The sequence below is a fragment of the Pelecanus crispus genome, chromosome 9, assembly GCF_030463565.1.
Source record: "Pelecanus crispus isolate bPelCri1 chromosome 9, bPelCri1.pri, whole genome shotgun sequence".
Lineage (NCBI taxonomy): Eukaryota > Metazoa > Chordata > Aves > Pelecaniformes > Pelecanidae > Pelecanus > Pelecanus crispus.
The window spans coordinates 35,548,571-35,573,396 of NC_134651.1; the positions used below are offsets into that span (position 1 = coordinate 35,548,571).

Consider the following 24,826-nt stretch of genomic DNA (forward strand, 5'->3'; position numbering starts at 1 on the left):
TAAATCAAGATACATACCTTAGAGAGACCTCATTGTACAAGAATAAAGTCAATGATAGGCTGCACCATTTGCCAGTGTAACACTAGAAGAATTGGGGGGGGGGGGGGAAAGAAATACCGCAAAGCATCAGTTGTATCCAAGGTTAAGGAAAGGGCAGGATGCTTTTTCAGGAAAGGGGATGCACAGCAATTCATAATGCACTGGTGGCAAAGTTACATTTGTCATTTCCTGCCACCACTGTGCTTTGCTGGGTAATTTTATAGTAATGTAACTGGGGGGTAGGGGGAGAAACATCCTTCTTGTCTCCAACGCAAGAGAGAAAAAATAAGCCGAGGCGTAGGAAATACAGAAACTGAGACACCCCGCTGATGAAGGGACACCGAGCCAACGTGAGCTGCCGACTGGCGTTTCAGCGGCAGGTCCCCCTGCTGCAGTCGGGGAAGGACGCCACAAGGAAACAAAGTTTTCTACCTCTGTTCGGGGAGGCCGAGACCATTCCCTCCTGGCCTCCCGACCCGCTGGCCGGAGGCCGTGTGCGGGCTGTGCCCGCTGCAGAGAGGGCTCCCGGCAGAGCAGGCGCCGCTGCCGCGGCATCTCCGGGCTCCACCACCACCTAGCGGGCTCCGGCGCGCCCCACGCGCCCCACGCACCCCACGCGCCCCACGCGCAGCCCATGGCTCACGCGGGCGGGCGAGCGGCTGATGCTCCTGCTCCTGCTGCTCCTCCTGCTGCTCCTCCTGCTGTTCCTCCTGCTGCTCCTGCAAGTGCACCGTGGGGTCAGGGGGACCGCTGCATGGGGTTTTCCTAGCGCTGCTTTCTCCTTTCATCTCAGACATGCAGCGGCTCCTGCAGACCAGGCTTCCCCCCCACAGGCAGGGATGCAATCCTGGAAGCTCTCGCTTTATGCGCTTACACTTAAGCGAATAAAATCTCATATTGTCAGGAAACAGAAAAAGTTGCCTCCTCCCTAGAAGGAGGAATCCTTTAAAGGAATGGGACACGGAGCAGCGTGCTTTGTACCAGCCACTGACTCAGAGCATCTATCAGCCTATGTTAACTTGGTCTGCCCTTAAAAAGAACCAGCAGAAGTTTCACACTGCTGCAGACAAGGTCCTGGCACCTGCCAGCCTTTAGCTATGGACCCCCCACCCTCCTTTTACGCAACGGAGTGATGAGCGGCACAGGAACCACTCCAGCGTCAGGAGGCTTCCTAAGCTGGGAGCTGTTGAGCAGGCCCAGGACTACAGACCGCCTGCCTTAGCCCCAGCACTTAAGCAAACTCATCGCCACCAAGCACAGCAATGTTTTATTTTGTGCTTCCTGGTCTGGGAAGACTTTTGAGCCCTGCAGAACGGGGTGGCCTCAATTTCTTCTCAACTTACTTCACTTCAGAGTCCGTAGTACCAGCACCAGGACACAGCTCTGCCTGCTTCATGTTTTTGGGTTGGTTTGGTTCTTTGTTTTTCTCTCCCCAAAATCCCTCCAGGATGCCGGTCAGGGTGGCTGTCCTGAAGTGTATGGTTTAGGAGGTCCTCCTACCCCATCCTTACCCCCAGGAGGCCAGAAAGCAGTCTTTGCTAGCAGCAAGAGCCTGCACTCAAAGACATTTAGGAGCCCTCAACACATTTGCAATCAGCAGGACATCAGCTCTCACGTGTCTTCCTGAGCTCAGGCCCAGACAGCCACTAAATATGTTCAGCAACATGCATAAATACACGTAAGCATCAGAAATCAGCTAACAATAAGGACTATCGAAGATTTTGGCAAAGAGAAGATGCTGTTTAAAGCAATCCCTGCCCCCAAGTCACTCCAAAGCCATTCGACTGACCTCCCACATGTAATGTGATTTTCACCTCCAAGAGCCCATTACAAGGCGGCAGCAGCGGCTCTCGGGTTCCCAACCACCAACGAACCTAAAAAAGGATGCAAGGGAAAAAACCACTATAGAAAACTCCAGCCTCACTTCCTGCACTAGAAAAACAAGCCCGCAGAAATCCTCTAAAGCACTCACCCAGAAAAGAGTTAACTGTGAGTGAGACTCAGTTGCCACACCAGGAGACGGGAAGAAATGCAACAAATTTGAAATATCAGAGCATCCACAGCAATTCATGAGCTAGACCTTGGGGAAGGACAAGTGTTTTACCTTCTCTGGAGGCAACGTGCTGATTAATTTCAGGACGGTGATGAAGCCATCCCACCATGGGCAAAGCTTCCATTTATCTTCCGATCTGCCCAATGCCTGCGGGTTCAGGGGAAAAGGAAGGGACGTTTTGGGGTCTTTTGTCTATGAAGGGGCAGCAACAAAAACACAGTTTTGCAAGAGGCATGCTATATATTAAAGAGTACACGCATAACCAATATCCCAGGCAAGCAAGAGAGTTTTTTAGACGCAAGACATGGTCTCTTTACCAGCAGTCACTCACAGAAATAGGATTTGCTATACAAGATCATGTCTCTGATCTATCAAGACAAATTTCTCTCCTCCAACTTGAGCTATTACCTAAGCTACACACAGAGGGGTTTCTTTGCCTTCCGATATATTTAGATCAGTGTGCAATTCACACCCGGTCCCTGAAGAAACTGTACTCTAATCTGAAAATTCAACTCGGTGAACCATGAAACTTCTTGTTACTTTTAATCACTGTAAGGTAAATGTCATTCCTACTGCATCAAAGCTTTGATTTTTCACTTATATTACTTGAAATAGAGTATCTGGTTTGTTTGGGATTTTTGTGGTTGACCAACCGTGTCTAAGGAAGCCACACTGCAAAGCCAGAACCCAAGAGGCTCAAGAAGTACCATCAACTTATTTATTACAGGCACTTGCTGCAAGAAAGCTTCACAGAAGGTAAAATGACAGGACCGGGAGACACCGACAGTCATTCTCCTACTCTGGCACATCGCACCCAGTGAAAGGCAGTCACTTCCACAAAGTATGGGGAGGGAATTGGGGCGAGGTGCCCACCAGGTCAACCTGCACATGGGCGCACCTTGACACGCCTGGCGCATGCAGGGCGATGCACTGCAAGTCACAACCCAGCGGTGTCAAGCAGTACCTCAGAGCTGAAGTTAAGCAGGTACTTGAATTATTCTAGGTTCAGACACCAAAAAGCAAGAAAGCTACTGGATAAAGAAGAGATCAACAAAAAACCTTCGGTCACCTGGCAGAGTAAACACCATGCTGTCCATATGGCATTCTCAACAGTTCCCTTGGAGGATCCCCAGGCTGATTAAGGCACAGAAAAGGATAAAAGTGACAAGAGGCAGCTTGGGCACCCCATCTGAGACACCACGATCCGGCATCAAGACAAAAGTACAACAAGAGAATTATTTCTAGTCCCATCCCCCTCCCCACAAAAGCTGAGATAGGAGGAAAGTCTGCAGGTGTTCGCCACAGACCCAGGCGCCGGAGTTGCGCGTGAAGCAAGAGCAAGCTTCGAGAATTAAGACGAAGCATTTATAAAATTAGGCTCTGGCTAGAAAAACAGCCTCTCCCGCTCTCCCAGGCTCGGTGGTACCTCCTCCAGGGCTAAGCGTTCAAGTTGGAGCACAAGAGGCAGCACCCATCACTTTACAGCCTGAGCGGAGACGCTCTACTCCCAGGGCTTTTAAAAGGCAGCAGCCCTCAGGCCCTGCTAAAAAATCCCTCCCCAGCAGGAAAGACAAAAAAAAAAAAAGAAAAGAAAAAACCAACCGGGTGCAGCAAGGGCAGCGTTAGAAAGCTCCAAAGCACAACCAGGCTGTCCATGATGGAGGGGGGGTGGTGGTGAATCAAAATCCCGGCGCAGCAGGGTGACAGCCCGGCGCCGGCTGCCCGCACCGGGATGCTCCGCGACCCGGGGAGGCGCGGGGCGGGGGGGATCGTGGGGACGGGACGGGGCGCGGCGGGGGGAGCGGTGCGGGCGCCTACCGAGGGTGAAGAAGGGCAGCTCGGTGTTGTCCAGGTCGTCCTGCACGGCGACGCGGCCGGGCAGCTCGCTGCGGACGAAGAGCAGCAAGCGGGAGTCGGCGGCGGCGGCGGGCGGCGGGGCGCCGCTCCAGCTGATGTCGTTCTCGCGGAGCACGGGCAGCGTGGACACCGTGACCGTCTTCACGCGGCAGGGACCGGGGGGCTCCCGCGACGCCGCCGCGCCGGGCCCGCCGCCCAGCATCGCCGGCGGCAGCAGCAGCAGCAGCAGCAGCAGCGGGGGCGGCGCGGCGGCGCGGCGGCGGCGCGGCGGAGCGGCCATGCCGGGCCGGAGCCAGGCGCAGAGGAGCCGCGGCGAGGCGAGGCGAGGCGAGGCGCGGCGAGGCGAGCGGAGCCGGGCGCACTGAGCCGCCCCAGCCCGCCGCCGCCGCCGCCGCCGCCCGGCTCCGCCTCCCGGCCCGCCCCGCCGCCGCCCCCCGCCCGCTGCCGCCGCCGAATCGCCGCTCCGGGGACCCGCTGCCGCTCCCCGGCGGCCGAGGGACCCTGCCCGCTGCCCGCTGCCCGCTGCCCGCGGGGGCCGGGCAGCGCCGCCGGCTGAGGCCGCCCCGCTCTGCCCGGGCAGGGCTCTTCCCCGGCGCTTCAACGCCGTGAGGTCCCGCCGGCCCCGCGCTGCCTGCGGCGGCCCCGGCGCCCTGACGGGCTCGGCACCATCAGCCCTCACGGCCGGTCTGCCCCCTGCCCCTTCCTCGGTACCCCCGGGCCTGCGCTCTCCCTCTGCTGCTAGGGCGCTCCCACATCGCCGCTGCCCTGAGCGCATCACCTCTTCCTTTCCTTATTCACCGAATCCAGGATTTCCCTTCCACGTCCTGCCCGTGGGATCTGGCTCTTTGCCACGCATACCTGCAGGCTACCCCTTCCTTGCAGGCAACTGCCGGGGTGCAATAGCGCAGAAATGCTCTTCCTGTGAGCTTTTCCTAGTTACTACCCTCTCCTAAGTGCACAGCCGGCTCCGGTGCCCAGGGCGCGTGAAGAAGGCTTGCAATGACAAGCCTGGAGGAGACAAACTGGTGACTTTTAGCAAGGACTTTTGACCTGGTCTTTAACGGCCAGCGTTTACATGGGAGCCAGAGAAATAAATGATGCTGAGGTCTGATCGCAGATTGCTGTATCTGTCCATTGCACGGATGCCCCGGTGCCACCTGAGGGCTGGAGTTTGTGCTTGAAGACAAACCAGGTGAGCTCCACTGCCGTGATTTCGGCTCATGCTCTGCTTGAGCCACGACGGAGCCAACTGGCTCTTCCAGCAGGAAAGCTAGAAATGACGGGGATTGGCTTGGAGGCAAACCCTGTCCCTACAGGCAAAATGGACACCATTAACCCCAGCCCTGGAGCCGCATGAACTCCTGCCCACGGTCGGGCATGACTAACCGAGACGAGGAGCAGCAGCCTACGGTAGTTATGAGTCAGTGACTCACAACAATTTCCTAGTGACTGCTAATCTACCTGATTTTATTTGTAGATGTACATATAAAAGAAGATGTCAAAACCCTAACAAAGCACGCTTAATGCTCAGGCTTATATTATTTCCACAAGCTAATTAAGAGCAATTCATCACATGCCTATTGAGGCAAAACAGCCTTCTGAGATACCTAGGTCATCAAACGTTAAAACCACAACAACGGCAGAATGGCAAAGAACGTGAAATCCAGCAAACAAACAGCTCAAGCCCTGCTCCCCGGGGCCAGTCCCCGCTCCAGGAGCAGCCGCAGCTCCAGCTCACAGCCTTAATGAGCTGCAGCCCCTGCCGTAAGAGCGTCGGTGCGAGTGCGGTGCCTTATTTCCAGCTACGGGAATAGAGAGAAACCAAAAAGTGCTCGCTGGCAAACAGGCAACTAGTTACAAAACATTTACTGTGGGACACCTGCTCTGCCTGACTGGGAAGGATGATGTTTCCAGGCACGCTGGAAAAAAGAAATCAAGCAAAAATGCAGTCCAAAGTGTCAGCTGTTGGTTGGGAAAACTGTAATAGTAGAAAAAAGAGTTTCCCCTCCTTTTTTTTTTTTTTTTTTAAAGGAGGAAAGGATAGATTTTGGACTGGCTTAGGCTGTTGTCAGTATGTGTACTAATTTCCAGGTATTAGCAGGGTGTGTGTGCTGATTTATTTTTCCGAGTTTTGACAATTCTTCTAGGCAAAAAGAGCAAAGAAACAATACTGCATAGGTATGCAAAATGACACACTAGTAGGCATTACATCTAAAAAGTGAAGTGCATTTTTTAGATTTATTTAGAACTGGAAAGCCTGAAAAAGAAAAATACCTATTTCTATTTAAGGCCCCATCCCTGTTACTTACATCTCCTTGTAGCCACTTGCAGCATAACTGTGTGTGCCACAAGTAGAGACTTTTTTATTTCGCTGTTGAGTACAAGAGGGTTTTGGCAAGAGGTTGTCCTTGGGGTGAGAATGGGATCCAGAGATACCTACTGCTGTCACAGCTCTGGGCAGTGCACTTTGAGGTGTAGGGGTTTCTTCTTTAGCTTTGCCATGGATCCAGACGAATTGGAGGGGAGGACACGTGTTCTAGGTGTATCCAGATTTTCTGTGACCTAGGATATGCCATCGAGCAATGTGGTGAATGTTTTTCAGGGTTTTGAGCTGGAAAGCAATGGAGACATGGGTTCAAATGCCTGCTTTGCTACTGACTCCCTGACTCTGGGCAAGTCCTGAGATAATAGAACATAGAGCTGGGAGGGACCTTGAGGGGTTGTCTTCTCTGTGCCCCACCCAAAGATCTGAGCACCTCTACATACATCACTCAATGCTGTTTTGCCTTGCTGTTTGTATTCATAAAGTACTGCTAACAAATATCTTCTGAAAAGCACACTGAGATTTTTGCAAGTCCTGCTGTACAAACATGGACACGACGATAAAGGGGAACATTCTGCAAACCACTGCCTTTAAATGGGTACGTTCAGCTTCAGTTTAGCCTAGGTCCTTCCTGGTGTAAATGCAAATCTCTCTTCTTGTTTTTGGGAGAAAAGGATTCCAATTGCTTTTTAGTTCCAAAGAATCAACCTAAACACAAAACTTCACTGTTGAAAACCACCAATAGTATTTCCAAAGGGAAATTTGTTAGTCCTGGTTTACAACTGAGGTAACAGATAGCCATTACCCCCCCCCACCCCGAGCAGCATTCAACAGAAAAGTAAATGGCATGACCAGGGTAAAGCACATCACACTGAGCGAAGTTTCACTTGCTAGCAAAATATTCTAGGAGCACTTACAGAAGTTTGCTCAAACTTGCTTATTTGGGGTTACTTTAAGTCCATACAAACTGTGGATTTTCAGGCCAATTGCATAGTCCATAACCCAGATTTCTATTTCTAAATGAGTTCCATTTTTAATATCTTTTTCCTGTTATTCATGGATCCAGCCTTTCCTGAGGGAAGTTGGCGACTGCCTGACCATCAATTTCAGTAGCATCAGGGCCAAGAAACCAGGAAAAACTGCTGTTCCTAGCAAAAACTCAGGGATGAAAATGGAAATCGTCTTACAAGTGAGAACGCATTACACTGACAAGACCCATCTGGGTAGGGTGTGATGGGGTGTGTAGGGGATCTGATGGGTTGTCAGGAGACACCGGCTCCGTTCTCACCTCGGCTGCTGAATGTGCAGTTTGGGGGCAAATCTCTTCTGTTTTCCAGCCTTGGGTTTGTATCCTCTCTTAGATATGGGAACTCAAAAAAATAATTAGTTGTTACCATAAGAGATAAAAAGAGATACTGAGGGCTGTGGAAATCGTATCTGTAACAGTCCCAAGCGTGGGGGTTTTGGTACAAAAAGCACAGAATTTCTCGGCATGGGCTGGGAGTTTCTCCACTATTGAGCAGCCATAGTGGGCTGTTATCAGGTGGAGCAGTCTCTAGAAGTAGGCAGAACATATGTTGTGTGTCGTGTGAACCAGGAACCTTGGCTACACTGAACTATGCTTACCTTATGTCTGCATCTGCCTACATTCATTCCCAGTTTTCACCTGAGTGGATTTTTTTTTAGCAGGAACTTTGAGACATTCCTCAATTTATTTCTTATTCCCAAGCAGAGCAGCTCAGCCCCAGGGTCATTTTCTTCTGTATGACAATACCCCAAGTGGGATTCAGGCAAACCCATGATTTTGTGCCTCTGTGGAGAACTTTGTGCAGACATTTTGCTGGAAAAAGCTTAAAATATCTATACTCTCTAAGTTTAAAAAGGATGGGGAGGGAGGAAACAAAAGTCATTCTCATTTAAAGGGTCACAGATGAAGCATTCTTCGACTTTCAATCCCGTGAGCTGGATTTCTGGACACCCAGAACTAATGCATCTTTTATCGCCTGGCACAGAGGAGAAGGTTATTGCAAAGATATCAATAGCAGCTTTCTGAAGTGGTTTTCAATTGGCCCTATTACCAAAGATATGTACATACAGCAGCAATCACTAAAATACACTATGTATTAACAATACAGAGAACAATTTATGTCTGTAATGCGTATTGCAAATCCTACTGCTAGCAAGTGGAAGAGAAAGTCAGTCATACAGCTATGATGTAATCAGAGGCTTATATTTCACCCTGGTAGAGTTACATCAGCATCAATAACTCCATTAAAGAAGTGAGAAGGGTCTTCTATATTCTGAAGGAAACACCACAGTATTAATTTTGTTTCTAAGCTGTGGTGTATGAATGCTGGTCTGCAGCCATATGGTATCTGACCGTGGTCGACGACCACATTGCTCAAGCTGTGCTTTTGTCAGCTCTCGCAAGCAAAGCAAGAGACAAGGCTGGGTCAGCAATTCAGAGAAATGCCTCCTGGGAGAGAGAGAGAGGGGATGCAGAAAGTGCCCTTTGCAATTCAGTAGGTGACATTCTTGCTTCTAGGTTAATAGTGAGCCAACAGACCCCTCGCTGTGCTCAAAGCTGCAGGAGATGCTGTCTTTCTGACACACCATCAAACTAGGAGCTTCCTGACCACTTCCAGATAAGCACCCTGAGGGGACGCTCTGCAAAAGCAGGGAAGCTAAAGCTAGCAGTCAGGAGCGGCTGAATTTCTTCCTCCCTTCTCAAACAGAAGTAGTTGATTCCTACCTTTTACTGGATAGCCACGAAACACCACTGTGCACTGGGAAACAGCCCCTGGGCTCAGTTCAGAAGGGCCTGGAATGGTAACAGAAGGCTGCACAGTTTGTACAGCTAGGAAAGGCTGTTAAGCATTTTGGGTTGAGGTACAGACTAAATGGTTACTTTACAAATAACAGCCTTGAATTACCCCAGTGGGAAGGTTGTGGTCGGGTGCCCATCGCTATGGTGTCAAGGCATTTTCTGGTTTTCTTCCTCCAAGTGGTATCATCCTACACTAAGTACCTCTATCACTCACCCTGGAAGTTTAGCCAGCTGTACTTGTGTATGGTGTCAGCAGTGTACTCGCTGCGTTGAGGACCGAAGCCACATTGGAAAGGGACCTTGCACATCCTAAGGCAAGCCCTTACTTAGGCACCCGGAGTCAGGCAGGTGCCTTGTACCAGTCCCCTCTCCAAACCACCCCATTGCCAGAGAGAGAGGCATGGGACAGCCTGGCTAGCGAGTACACTTACAGGGGAGGGGAGAACCTAGGGACAACTGGAAAGCAGCCTGTTGCTTGAGCCAAAGTCCAGGGAACGAGGCCATCCCTTCCCCTCCATCAGTACCACTCCATTAGTGCCTGCCCTTCGACACTCTTTCATGAGCAATAACAGCCTCCAGTGGCTCCGCTCCTTCCCAGGATGAAAGAAACTTTAAATGCATGTAACTCTTGCACTCTACTTAATTAATCAGTTTTTGCATTACAAGTGAAACTTCTTTGATGCATGAAATATTAAGGAGCAGCAAAGGGAGGGGAAGGAGGGGGGCAGGTATTGGCTTTCACTGCTTAAGAGATGGATGGGCTCAGGGACCCAGAGGCTAAACTGCAGACAGTGCATCTGCAGCAGGACAGTCTGCCCAGACAGATAGATACTAGCAAGCAAAGGATTTTCCCTGCACTTCTTGCCTCTCAAGCAGATGGTTTTTACTCCACATTCAAGCCCTACACGCTCATCAAGGTTTGCTCACACAAGCGCAGGAAAGGGACAGTGCCTGATTAAACTTTCATGAAAAATAATCTCTGGTTGATTCATTGTTTTTTATCTCGTGATGTCTGCAAGAAAGTGAAGCAAAATGAGTCTTTGGTGAAAAGAAACAGCTCCATTCTGGAAAAGCCAGCTGGGCTTTTAGTCAGATGAGGCTCTCCCAAAGGATGTGTGAATAGTTATCTGCGTTACAGGTTTGCAAGTGCCATTTCCACACTGAACTAGGAAGGAGAGAAAGCAGAAATCCACACGTGTCAGTGTAGATATTACAGCAGCCCTCAATAGTGCACAGCGAGAATTCAGTACCACAGTACCAGGTATGTATGACACCAGAGAACCGCTCTGCTCTACAAAAACCCCCAAACCCCTTTTCTCCCAAACCACCACACTTGATCAAAGCAGAATCCAGAGTCTCTTTCCTTTCCACTCTGCTCTTTCCAAGCTGACTCATTCGAGAGCTGGGTTGGCTTCTGAAAAAGCATCTGTCAGATCAGACTTGCTTGTACAGAATCACCAGCCCCTCACGATGGGCCTGGCTGTTGCGCAGCCCAAGCCAAGCAACCAGGTAACAGGTTCTTCATAAACAAATGGTGATGGCGTAGCCTGCGTTAGCTGTATAAGGGGTAATAAATGAATAAATGGGTTAATTATATCCACCACAGAATTTAATTAGACCATCTCTGTTCATTTTGCTTCAGCCAGAATCTCAATTATAAATCTTTATTTTCAAGGTTTTACAGCTTGGACATAAAAATTTGCTCTGGGCTTAAACATGACACACAAGGTCTTCTGTTCAGGGACTGCTCCAGTTTTTTTAACCAATCTTTTTTAAAAAGGTCAGGTTGGGGGACCAGATGGCTCAGGGAGAAAGTAATGAAGATGCAGGGCTTTTCTGCAAGAGGTGGCTGGCTGAAATTGTGGGCAGCTTAACAGAGCTGAGGCATTATTAAAGGCTGCTGGGTGAAACCATGCTCGACTCTCACCGGTCCCCAACAGGCAGGAGTCCTCATTGCAAAGTGAAACTGGGGCTCCTGCTAATTGACATCCCCACTCCCCATCAGCGGAGACCAAGGACTGCAGGGGCTGGGGAGAGGGGTCCCCCAGGCCCCCAGGCAGCTGCGGCAGGGCCAGGCAGGGGAAGCTCACACACCTGGATCCTGCACAGGGAATGTGCTCCAGGGCTGTCAGGTGTGTGCTTGCTGCCTCCCCCAGTGCAACCAGAATCACCCCTCTCCTCCTCCTTTTCAAAGTCCTGCTCCCAGGGGAGGAGGTGAGCTGGGTGAGCTAGAGTAGCTGGAAAAACAGAAAGCAAATTAGAAAGTATTGCACTTTTTAAATTGTTATGATTTTGAAGGTAATTTAGGACCCACCTTCTGCTTTCTGGAGTTGACAGTATTGAAATCCAGTACTTCTGTCTCGTTAAATGTGCTCTGAAATATTCTGATCATTTTAAAATGTCGATAGTGTTACAGGAAAAAAAAACAGAAAAGATGTTTACCAGCAGCAGAAGCATCTACAGTCTCAGGTCACATCCTCATTCAATCTGAGGTATGTTATTTTTTATTCCCTCATTGAGTTAATTAGTTGATTTGCTTTTCCTGCCCTATGCCAACCCCCCCCCCCCCCCCCCAAGTGAAAACAAAGATTGTCAGCAGGGACCAGTTCTCAGCAGCCACTCCCGCTGCCAAGGCTCCTCACCCTGCTAGTCAAGACTGTCACCAGGAAGTCCCCCTGCATAACAAGACCTGGTCATCCTGTCTATAGGCTCAGCATATATTTCTAGGAGCAATGCAGATGCCTGTTCGCTTTTCTACAAGCTTTGGTCACCCTGGCATATCAGTGTTTTGCAAAGTTCTTTTTTCCAAACACCCCACACTCCCCCCAGTATGTTCTTCTGCACATACTACGTGTCCTAAATACATACTCACTTGGTAAACCAGAACAAATCTATTGGGTAAGTCAGACTCCAGTACTGATGAATACATATTTAACCAGCAGATCACAACAGTTTATCGTCTGGTTGGTGCACCATAGAATTTAACCCTTAGGAAACATTGGCATGCATCAGGCAGCCAAATTACTGCTCAGAAGGCTATGATATATAGCATGAATTACCGGTAATAAAGAAAAAGATATATGGGACAGATTAATCAAATCATAAATTTCTTAAATCTCTATGGCAGTCCATAAATCAAATTTGGCTGTATGTTTCTGGCCCTTGTTCAATGTATAATGCAGAATAGAGATGACCTACATGTACAGAGCAGATTTTTTTTTTTTTGGTGGCTAGTTGGGAAACCCTGGGTATATAATCAAAGCAAGCAAACATCTTTATTAAAAAGATCATGTTCACGTATTTCAAGCTGCATCACTGAAAATTATGTGCTTCTTGGAAGGTAAAAGGTGTATGTTCCCACACCAAGAGTTAAACCAGACCCAGAACAGATACTACTGGACCAAGCTAGACATGGCACAGCTTGGATCAGCTTTAGTTTCGTGTGGCAGAGGCAGGTCTTTCCTAAGCACCAACAACTATCCTAGCAAGGCCTGCCAGCCGCCCTGATTTTTTAGGTGTTTACCCCATCTTGTGTGCAAAGCAGCTGGAAACCCTAGAACAGAATATACTTCTGGGAGCCCAGCAATCACCAGCCCCATCACTGCTGAGGTTCAGCTGGATCTCAAAGAGGTCACACTCCATCGGGCTGATTTAAAAGAAATACACAACTAAGAGGAGCAGAATATCTATCTTGTGCCCTATCCTTATTTCCATTAAAAACTACCACTTGGAATCATCCCTTTACACCTAAGCCCTCACTCAGCTCAGACTGACCCTTGTTTTTAGCCCACTTAGAGGCACAGTTCCCCAGCTCCTGCACCTATTAACCTCCCGCTGGTTTTATGTGCGGGGAGGAAGCCTCGTAAGACTTCTTTCATCCCTAACCCTCGCACAAGCCCTAACACCAGCCCTTGCCGTGGGACCTTTGCTGCCCCAGTCAAAACTGGATTAACAAGCTTGCCATCAGACAGGCTGCCTGGCATTTGAACATCTCGGATGTTTTGGTGTGAGGTCTTAACAAAAGAAGAGTGACAACATGCTCAGAGTGAGCCTGCTCCACAGCCCAAACATCAATACGTATTTACCAGAGGGAGCAGCAGGCTTTAGAAGTTCGATTTCTTTTTGACTGTCCACAAGAGACATGAAACAAGGAGATTAAACACCAGGAATAAACACCTATAAATAAAACTGACTATTTAAATCCACCACAGCCAGGACATTTGTCCTGAAATATCCTGCTCTCCCCCAACACCAGCACAGCAGTGCTTCTGACTTTGTTTACAGCTGCACAGGACGACAGAGCATCTACCTTCACTTTGAACTTGGCTGTTGCTCTGCCAGGCTGTGTGGTGACTGCCCTTAGACACTAATTATCAAAGTCCTGCCTTGACCAAGAGACTGCAACTGTGGGTTATTTTCCGTGTCCCCACCCCCACCCCCTTTCTCCAAAGGAAATGAAAACACTCACTGAAAAACCCCATCTGCTTAAAACCTCTGACAAAGCTTAACCTGAGCCTAAGTGGGAGAGGGTTAAAAAAAACCTGAGATGCTCTTCATCTAAAGCCAGGCGCAGGGGCTGCAGCAGGGAATTTGCAGGCTGTGTGTCTGGCAGCGGATGCCCTCTGTTGGCATCTTTTAGAAATATTATTAGATACGCAAGCTGGTAGCTCCGATCTGTGCAGTTCACCCTCTATTTATCCTGTGTCATGTAGAACAGCCCTTAGTGCTGGGTCTAAGCTACAAGCACAAAGTAAACGGCAGCCCCTGCCCCAGTGCACCCACTTGCTCAGTCACAAGCAATGCCCCTGCACTCCAAAGAGAATATTTGCACACCCTTTGCAGCTAGGCAATGCAAACAGCACAGAGCAGGGAGCTGCAGTCTTCCTACCTCGCTCCTGCTCTGGCTGGGAACTGTAGCAAGATGCTCATGGCTCACTTTGCCAGGGTATGTATGGTCCTCCTCGGTGGATGTAGTCCTGGAGCAGCAGCTTTCTGCAGGGATCAGCTCTGTCAGCAGCTCCAGGAAGAGCATCCGAATTACAGGCAAGCAAAGGGAGCACAAGGGGAGAGGAAAGCAATGATGCACAAGCAGGGTCTCACAGCATGCATAAACACTGAGCTTGCAGGCAGTGGTTTTCTCCTCTAAACCCCTTCACACACATATATAAAAAACCCCAAAATATACAGCAATCACCTTTCACAGCTGTTGCTGCTGCTGCACAGGCCAACAGGTTGAGAAACTGCTCTCCTGTGACCAAGCTTCCAAGCTTTCTCCTGCCCTATGCACCCCAAAAAGGAAGGTCAGCTGGTGCCTTCTGCTAGACCTCATGGCCTAAGGAGGGTCCTGGTCAGATAGTCAGTTTGCAGTGAGGGTTCATTGCACTGGAATAAACCTTCTCATGCATCTGGAGGTCACCATGACACACACTGAAAGGCACATTCCTCCATGGAAAAAGGATGTGCATAAAGACAGAGCCTAGAGTGCTCAGCTCCGCTGTGCAGCATTGACCTGCAAAGAAGAACCCACCTGGGGATCCCTGCCCTGACTCTGCCTCACCTCATGGTTTGCAGTACTGCTGATTTTGCCTTTCCTGCTGCCTCCCTGCCCACCCCAGCCCTCTGAGGTGCTTGATAACCAGTGACACAGGTGGCACTTCTGGCCCCTACATCCAGGTGCCATGAGGGCTGGTGCTCCTCCAGGGCCAGGAGCCAAGGAGCTCTTGTAGCCCCCATCCCATCCCACTATACCTGAGCAGGGCAGTGGGGCCAGCTGCTGAGAACCCACAACATCAGGGAGGTTTGTAAGGATAAGGCAGGTCCAGCATCCATCCAGGAGACCAGCTGGTGGGGCAGGACACAGAGGAGCAGCATGGCCATGAAAAGTCTAGAGACAGCCCCAAGCACAGCCCTAAGGAGGTTCAAGTACTGGGTCTGGGCTTAAGTACAGCCTGTGATGGCTGGGGGCAGGTGGGGCTGGTCAAGCCATTATAACCCATTAGCTCTCCCAGCCCTGATACCACAGGAGAGGGCACACATGCATCTCCTTGGTAGATGATGCCCGTAATTCAGTCTCCAGTGAAGAAGGAGACTAATTGTACCCAAGGTCCAATCATTCCCATAACGAGGCACTGCCAGGCTTTGGAAGTGTCCGCTGTGGCTTTGCATAGTGCTGGGGCTCTGGGTAGCACTGTCCTCTGAATTTGGGGGTCCCACTAACACAACAAGTGCTCCTATGCCTCGACATTCACCCCAATGGTAAGGGCAGGGTTTTTAAGCTGTAGGTGCTGAATATCCCCTTTACACAGGTGCAGGAGGAAGGGACCTTTCAGCCTGCTCAGGACTAGAGATGATGCCTCCAGTTGCTGGGCTTTGTCTCAGGAACTGCTGAAAGCTAAAAGCAAGATGCACAAGGAGGGCCCCATCTTTAAAATTGCCTTTCATGGCAGTTCAAAGGTATGGTGACACTATTAGCCCCATCCTCAAAAGTTGTCTCAATAAAGAATAAACACAACAATTTTTGTGAGTGACTTGTGGCTATTTTATTACCAAAGAAAGCAAAAGCAAACTCTAAACAAAAGGAGATTGTAAGCAATAAATGATGATTATTCCAGTTACAGTTTCCTCTGTACTTCTCTCTGAGGAGACTTTGCAACAGAGATTATATATGGCAAGAGTGGATTTACCCTTGGAGGGGATCTAAGTACCTTTTACCTAAAATGAGTTGTAATCTTGTTTTAATGGTAGATAAAAAACAAGGCGCAGACATGGCTTGTCTCTATGTATGGGGGGAGTCTTGCAAATCCTATTTTGGTATATCAGGGATAATCTAAACAGCTAGTAATAAGAAACACGAATACTCTTAAGTAAACCCTGTGAAGCCAGTGCAAATATTTAAGTCACTTATTCAAAGGAAACCATAGCAAGATCTGCCTTAAGAAAGGCATATCAAAGAATATCAAAGTTCTTACATCTGAATAAAATCACACTATCCTGCCCCATGACACAAATTTAGCCAGTCTCTGCATTGCAAGAAAACATTTCTAACCAATTTGGTGTTTACTGGAGAAGCTCTCAATATTGTAAATTATAAGAGCATTTTGATATCCCCTTAAATCAGCTCAAAAATGCAAATAAAATTTTGTGGTGGTATTTTATGGCTTCATCTCATCTGTGAAAATATGGCTGGGCAGAGACCACGCTGCGGCTGCCCCTTCTCGTGCTTAGCTCTACTAAATTGTCTTGCTTGCACATTGAGCCTGTGAGGACCCCAGAGCCAAAGGATGGGACAAACACGTAGCTTTCAGCTCAGTTCAGAGTTTTCAGACCCCACTTGATCCTATTGCTTTGTGGAAAGGGTAACATGACGTTCGATATAAAATTGCCTGCTGTCATCCCTTCATTGGAGGAAGGACCTGGTAATGTCTTCAGCTCATGAATATGTAATCTGCTGAATGCCTATGCAGTACACTTCTAATTGCCTTTGTTCTTGCGGTAGGAAATTCTCAGAGCATCTTAGGAGTTTTTCTTTTATTCAGTCAATTTTCTGAGTCATTCTTTTAGTTTCATCAGGGTTTAATAGTAACTGAAATTCTGTTTCCAATAAGTCCAAACAACCTTACTTTTATGTGTAAAAGTCTTCCAGCTCTCAAAATAGTCTTCTTAATTTAATTAATTCTTAAAGACTGCCTTTAAACCTGAGCAGTCATTAAAGAAGTTATTGTCCTTTTTTCTTAACAGCATTTAGTGAGGTGCCTCTTGACAGATAACTAATTCCCCAATTAATATAAATACTCTATGCTTCAGCTACTGCTATAGTAGTAACCAACTGCAGCAGCATCTGACCTTGCTGTGTTATACATAAAGCATCTCACCAGTCATGTAGCAAATGCAGCGGGGAAGTTATTTTGTGAATGTCTGTACACAGATGCACAATACTTGCAACTGCACATCTCAAGAGAAGCTTGTCATTTCAGACATTTAAGGAATCAACCAAGCTTTACAGCAACAAGAGGAAACATGAGTTGAACAGTAGTAGCTAACATCTTCCAGAGACTGTTTTCCAGTCCTCGGTTTGTTTTTGTTTGAAGTCTTGAAAGTGTTTATAGACAAAATGACTTTCAGTAAGAATAATATATCACTTCTTTTGGCTGATTTAAAGTAGATATTTTTTTCTACATTAAAAAAAAAAAAAGAAAGAAGCCTGATTTTTATCATATGCCTTATGGATCTGATAACACATTCCTACATTCCTCTTTTCCCTAAATTTTCTGAAAGGTTTATTTTATTGCAGTAAAACTCATGTCTGTGCTAAAATACTGTCCTATACCCTATTTTTTTTTCTCTTTGCTGAAACACCCTTGTTAGCTGTTGTGTGTTGACCAAATGGTTTCTGGCTTTACAATCTGTCACTAGTACTACATTTACAGCTTGCAATTAAGGACTTCGATTAAATATTTTGCACAAAGCTGCATGTTCCAATAGCCAATCCTTATATATTTTCCAAAACATGGCAAAAAAGATAAGAGTATTGAAAAATAAACCAAGATTGAAGGTATAAAAATGGCCTTTAGAGTCTGGATAAATATACACAGTGTTTTATAGCCACGGATGTTATCTCTTTTGATACTGAGGCTTGCCCTTGGGTGACAGAAAGCAGAATCTTTCCTGGATTTCTTGAAATGAGACTGAAAGTCTTCTTTGGTAAAGTGTGTACATAACATGGGCTGATATTCACTGCAAGCGTGCTGGATATTTTTAAAATGGCATGTTTTTGATGACTTAGCATATGTTAGGATAGCATACATTAACGTTGCTGTAAGACATCTTTTTCATCAGTATGGATATTATCCCCTTAATTAATACAGAAAACCCCATGCTCCTCTCTCTTTCTTTTACTGTGGCTCTGAGTCTTGCCAGAGGTTTCTCCTGGTTTCCACCATACTCCCAGGTGAGATCAAGGTCTGTGTTACGCTCGCTAGGCTAGTGGCATGAGAGGAGAAGGTCCCCACAAGCCGTAAAGCCTTTCCTTTCTGCATTTCACGCCACTGTAGAGCTGATTAAAACCACCCATGGTGGGTTTTGTGGTGGAGTGGCAGCAGCTGGGGTCAAGATTTAAGCACGGTGCAATCTGTCGGATGACTGGAGGTGCAATCTGCTGGATGACCAGAGATGGCCAACTGCCACCACAAGGCCAGAGCTTCTTGGGACGAACGGTGGTGCTTGCTGATATCTCTGGCACAACCACGGATGGGAGGGAAGGAGAACAGCATGTTGCCTGGTAGCCTCCTTCTCTGCTGTAGCTTGAGTAGAGCAGATGTCAACCAACCCGGGCTCCTTCCCCCTGCCTTCGCCAAGGCACCAGGGCTTGGCAGCCATCCGAGGACACAGACAATAGGAGGCTGACTGTCTGCACACCATTTCGCGCTCACTTGACATGAATCATTTTCTGCTGCCTGGCTCTTGGAAGCAGCACGGGGCTGTCTGGCGCTAGTCCTGCCAGCGGACCGAGGAGCAGGGGAAGGCTGGGCCCTCTCTCTACCCCTCTCCTTGGCTTCTGCCCATCTCTCAGTAGCTGTTATACACTCCTATTTCTCTGTCAAACTGTGATTCTGCAAAGGGAAAAAAGTTATTTCCCCCCAAACACTCATCAAAGAGAGTCTCCAAGATGGATCAGCTCTATGCAGACTGCTTGCAGTCAAAGGCTTCTCTGTTCAGACTCTGGGGGTTCATTTGTGATGGTCCAACAGGACTTCTCCCTGCTAACTGCAGCTCTGTGGTGGAGATGATGCTTTCAGGCTTGCTGCCAGACTGTTGAATGTCTTCTCTTGTGCCTCTTCACCTTCTGACCCAGAAAACCAGGGAGAGGTGATAGCCATGAGTGGTGCTAGAGGATCTCTTTCCTTAAAAATAAAAAACAAGACCCCAAAAGCAGAAGATAAATCCAAGGGTAAGGCTTCTTTCTTCTCTGCTTAAACCTGCCCATCCTCCCTGTCCAGTGCTGCTGAGCAGCCAGCAGCGGCCAGGATGCTGACATGGGTGAGGACTCAGTTATCCCACCCCAGCAGACTGCCACTGTGTCACCTCCCAGGTGACCATGGCTCTGGCACTCCTCCCTCTTCCTATCAGGCCTGCATAGGCAGCAGGAGCCATTTAATAAAAGGAAAAACGTTAAATTATACATTTTCCCAGTCTGTCTGCTATCCTCTTGCAGTGCAGCAGCAGATGCTGGGGGCCACGCAGGGCAGTTTCCAGTGACGCAGAGCCTGGGTATATCCTAAGCTTTATTTACACCCACCCACCAATCCTCAGATAAGTCTGGCAATCTCTTCTTCCAGGGCTCCTCTGAGCTGCCCTTCCCAGACATTGACTTTGGCTAAAGCTTTCAGTCCAATCCAAGACCCAGGTATAAAAGAAATTGCCATTAACTTCTCCTTCCAAAACTGGCTCTATAGGCAAACCTTGCATTACCCAAACTGATATTCCACTTTCCTTCTTTTCTAGACTACTTTTTTCCTTGGAAATAATTTCTTCCAGCTCTCATTATTCCTGTTGCTTTCCCCTGATCACTGTCCTGTTCTCCCACCTCTTCCTTTCCATATGGTAACCCCTCTGGCCACGGAGCTCTGCTGTGGCGTCACCAGTCCCTAGGATTAATGCATGTTTCCTGCATCATCTGCTGCCTTATACAACCTGGGATGATGTTTGCCATTTTTGTAGCAGCTTGGTATCACTGACTCATGTTCACTTAGTGGAACAAAATAAACCTTAGATCCTTTTCTGCTGAACTGAAGCCTAGTTCACCTGTGTAGTCCATCATCCCTAGGCATATTACTTTCTGGCTGCCCCAGCTGAATCTCAGCCCCTTATTTTTTCAGTGCATTTCTCCAGTTTGTCACAGAGGTGTTTGAAGAAGGGTGTCCTTGGCAAATCCATGGTCACTGAGACTCCTGTCCTTAACACCTTCCAGATTCCTGTAAATTGTGTATTTGTATCTTTCTATTGGGATTTTTCATGGACTGAAATTAAACTGGTGGGTCTATAGTTCCCCATTTCTGTCCACGTTACCAATACTTTTTAAGAGTTAGGCATTTTTTGTCTGCTTCCAATCTTCTGCTGCTTCCAGAGATAACCACTAATAACTCTGAGATTGCCACAACCAGCTCTGTGAGTATCCATGGCTTAAATTCACCAGGTTTGGAATAATCTTCCCAGAAGGGTTTTCCTCCTTGCCTCTGTCAGTCAGCAGCTGGCTTATCACCAGGAACAGAAGGGATTATATCCCTTGTAAGCGTTTTATCCGCTTATCTATGGATGTTCATTATCTGTCTATCACTCTCTGAATCCTCCGGAGCCCTTGCCCTCTGTGGTGGTTTTGTAGCACCAAGTTCCACCAGTCAGACCCTTCCCCCCACCTGAATTTCAGCACAATCAGAGCCAAGACTCTTCTCGCAGCAAAGGATGAGCAGCATCAGTCACAAGTAGCAACAAGAGAAATTTTGAGCAGATACGAGGTAAAACTTTCACAATGGCAGTGGTTGAATAGAGCTTGGATGAAGTTCCAACCCTGGAAGTACTCAGGGCTCAACTGGACCAGCCCTGAGCAGCCTGACCCAAGTTAGACCTCCTCCCAGAGTCCTGAGGGAATTGGCTGATGTAGTTGCCAAGCCACTCTCCATGATATCTGAAAAGTCATGGCAGTCAGATGAAGTCCCTGGTGACTGGAAGAAGGGGAATGTTGTGCCCATTTTTAAAAAGGGAAGAAAGGAGGACCCTGGGAACTACCGACCTGTCAGCCTCACTTCTGTGTCTGGGAAGACCATGGAACAGATCCTCCTAGAAGCTATGCTCAAGCACATGGAAGACAGGGAGGTCATTCGAGACAGGCAGCATCAATTTACCAAGGGCAAGACCTGCCTGACCGACCTAGTGGCTTTCTATGAAGGAGTGACTGCATCAGTGGACAAGGGAAAAGCAATGGATGTCATCTATTTGGACTTCTGCAAAGCCTTCCACACAGTTCCCCACAACATCCTTCTCTCTAAATTGGGGAGATGTGGATTTGATGGGTGGACTGTTTGGTGGATAAGGAATTGGCTGGATGGTCGCATCCAGAGGGTAGTGGACAACAGCTCGATGTCCAAATGGAGACCGGTGACAAGTGGAGTCCCTCAGGGGTCTGTACTGGGACCAGTGCTGTTTAACATCTTCATCAATGACATAGACAGTGGGATCGAGTGCACCCTCAGCAAGTTTGTGGACGACACCAAGCTGAGTGGTGCAGTTGACATGCCAGAAGGACAAGATGTCATCCAAAGGGACCTGGACAAGCTGGAGAGGTGGGCCTGTGTGAACCTCATGAGGTTCAACAAGGCCAAGTGCAAGGTCCTACACCTGGGACAGGGCACCCCCCGATATCAATACAGGCTGGCAGATGAACGGATTGAGAGCAGCCCTGTGGAGAAGGACTTGGGGATACTGGTGGATGAAAAGCTGGATATGAGCCAACAATGTGCGCTTGCAGCCCAGAAAGCCAACCATATCCTGGGCTGCATCAAAAGAAGCGTGGCTAGCAGGTCGAGGGAGGTGATTCTGTCCCTCTACTCTGCTCTGGTGAGACCTCACCTGGAGTACTGCGTCCAGCTCTGGAGCCCTCAGCACAAGAAGGACATGGACCTGTTGGAGCTGGTCCAGAGGAGGGCCACAAAAATGATCCAAGGGCTGGAGCCCCTCTCCTATGAGGCCAGGCTGAGAGAGTTGGGGTTGTTCAGCCTGGAGAAGAGAAGGCTGCGAGGAGACCTTATTGTGGCCTTTCAGTACTTAAAGAAGGCCTATGGGAAGGATGGACACAATCTTTTTAGCAAGACCTGTTGTGACAGAACAAGGAATAATGGATTTAAACTAAAGAAGAATAGATTTAGACTGGATATAAGGAAGAAATTTTTTACAGTGAGGGTGGTGAAGCACTGGAACAGATTGCCCAGAGAGGTAGTGGAGGCCCCATCCCTGGCAACATTCCAGGTCAGGTTGGATGGGGCTCTGAGCAACCTGATCTAGTTAAAGCTGACCCTGCTAGTTGGACTAGATGATCTCTAAAGGTCCCTTCCAACCCAAAGCATTCTATGATTCTGTGATGATTCTATGCTTTGAGCAGGACTTGGACCCTTCAAAGGTCCCTTCAGCCCATGATTTTGCAATGCAATATTTCTTTCCACAGTGGCTGAGGCTGTGACTACATCCATCCTTTTTGGTGTCTTCTCTTCAAGGGTTGTCAAGGGCAGGGTCAAGCGCCTTTCACCTCCTCCTGTACCAGCTGTTTTGTACAGTGTCCAGTGCCAGGGTACCATGCCTGTACTGATATGTTTCTCTATTCAGAAATCCCCAGTCCACCCAAGAAACCCCAAAACTCTTTCTGGCTTCCCAGTGTAGTGATAGGTGTGATGGGATGGCCGCAAAAATATCCCGTGAGGATACCAAGGGATAAAACTCCGTTCTTTTATTTTTCCTCAATATTTTCCCACTGAAGCATAACCAAACCCAACCAGAGTGGAATATCAGAACCACCACACCCTTAATTTCCCACCAGTGAAAGCAGATCTGTGAAAATCTATGTTTAGACAATGCAGAAAAACTTGGAAGAAAAAGGGTCAAATTATTCTTCACTGAGACCCACCCATTGTCTTCACAGGACACGCTATTCTCTGCATTTACAAGTGCATGTCTGCAGGTTCAGGCTGGCCATAGCTGCCCATGTTAAAGCCTTTGTGCAGGCAGGAGCGTGTCTGTAGCCAGACCCTTTCCACAACTCTGGTGGTATGTCTATAAAACAACTGGTTTTACCCTTGTCTGAGACTCTTTTTGTCTTAAAAACAGGTGGTCCTATAGGCTTCATCTCTATGAACTGGAAAAAAGGCCAAAAGAAGGCAGACGATCTTGGTAGGTTTGAGCAGAAAACGGCTTCTCCAACCTCTAAAGCTCGTTAAAATTTAAATGTCATCCCATTCTGAACCTGAGATCACTGACAAGCTTGTCCTCACCAAAGCACTTGGTTGTTGGGGTCTCTGGGAGGATGTGAGGGACTGAGATTCAAATCCCTGCTCTTGATCGACCTGACAGAGACTTGGCCTTTACAGCATCCATGTCATCAGGGTGGTTTGAGCACCAGGCGCTCAATAGTCCTGGATAATCTCCTGCTATTCTGAGGTCTCTTTCCCCTTGTAAAAGGGTTTAACCATATATCCCTCTTGGCCAGAGAGGGATACCATCTTATCAGAGTGGAGATGTTCTTCAAGAAGGCTTGGGTTTTGAGAAGTTGGCTTTACTCTAACAAAAAAAAAAAAGGTGGGGGCGGGGGGGCAGAGAGAGAAAATGAAAGAGAAAAGAAAAACCTGTTTTACTGAAAACTCCAGTCCAGCTGTCACTGCTGGAAAGGGATCTTACACAATGGAGACTGCTTTCTCCTGAAGTGAACTGCTTTCAGCTTGCTCAACAATAGGAGATCAAAACCTGAGCAAGAAATGATTTCTAAGTATCTGAGTATCTTAATGGGAAATTCTCCAGCAATTGCTCATCTACTTTTATCTGCAATTAGACATTAACATTCCAGACCACAGTATTTTCCAGGTGAAAATGTGAAATACTGCAAGGTCTTGTCATCTAGTTTTGCTATTCCCCCCCAAATTTTCTTTTTTTTTTTCCTCCTTAGCAGCATGATCAGGGACCTGATGAGGAACACAAGGGAGAGGAATGCCCAGGAAGGGCTGCGAAGTGAGATAATAAGAGGATCTTTGCACTCCAGAGCTACTTGCCTGGCCTCTTATTGACAGAGCCTCCAAGATGCTCAAAGATAGCCTTGCTGCAAGTTACATTACCTTGAGATTTATTTCAGTGCCACAGAAAAGTGAGGGGGGTGAGGACAGAGGGAGGGAGGACTGAAAGTGTTGCTGTGGGTAGAGTGATTATAACCAGAATTTCTTTTTAATGCAAAAATCTTTAGCCCGACAAAGGATCCATCTCTGGGAGAGGTTTTTCACCACCCGATCCCCCACCCCTTTGCATCAGAGCATTGCAAAATGTACTTGGAAGAGCAGCGAGTTCGTTTTAACCGATAGCATTCAGCGCTTTTTACTGTGCTATTCATCCATATGACAAAGCTGAGAAGGGAGCCCATACTTCTTCCTGACTTTTTATTGCTTTTCAGCCCAGTGGGAACCAGCCGACACGAAAAAAAAAGTGGTTTAACCGCAAAATATGTTTAAGCTCCTTTTTTTTTTTTTTTTTTTTTGGCATGTCAGGAAAAAGGAGGAGGGGGAGGTGAATAGCAGTAGCAAAACAGTCAGAAAATAACAGTCATGAAATTAAACCAAAAACCAGCCAAAACACTAGTGCATGTGAGCCTGATCTTACACATAAAGGGTGAAGTTTGAAGATGGTGATTGATGACAGCCTTCAAATGCTGGGACCACCATGTTTTGTGACAGAGATAAGACAGGATCATTTTGGGGTGACTGAATAGAAGCTGCAAAGAGAGACCATAGGCTGCAAGTAGGATTGTGGGTGTCCTGGCAGAAAGTTCATGGACCAGTGCTCTCCCTGGGAAATGACTGTATGTGTTGGGGTCCTCCATGAAAAGACTGTGTTTTTTGTCTGGATTTAATGAACAGGATGGTAATCTGGACTGCACTCTGCCTGCAACCTTGGTCTCAGTCAATCTGACTCTTTTTCTCAAGTC

General features: G+C 47.9%; 1 protein-coding gene across 1 annotated transcript in view; it reads right to left on the reverse strand.

The window, feature by feature from the left end:
* Positions 1-4,229, reverse strand: part of ASTN2 (astrotactin 2) — a 363,040-nt gene extending 358,811 nt beyond the window's left edge. The window contains 1 exon segment of the mRNA XM_075716105.1: positions 3,911-4,229. Within this exon segment, the coding sequence (XP_075572220.1) occupies positions 3,911-4,229 (319 nt within the window).
* Between the last annotated feature and the right edge of the window lie 20,597 nt (positions 4,230-24,826).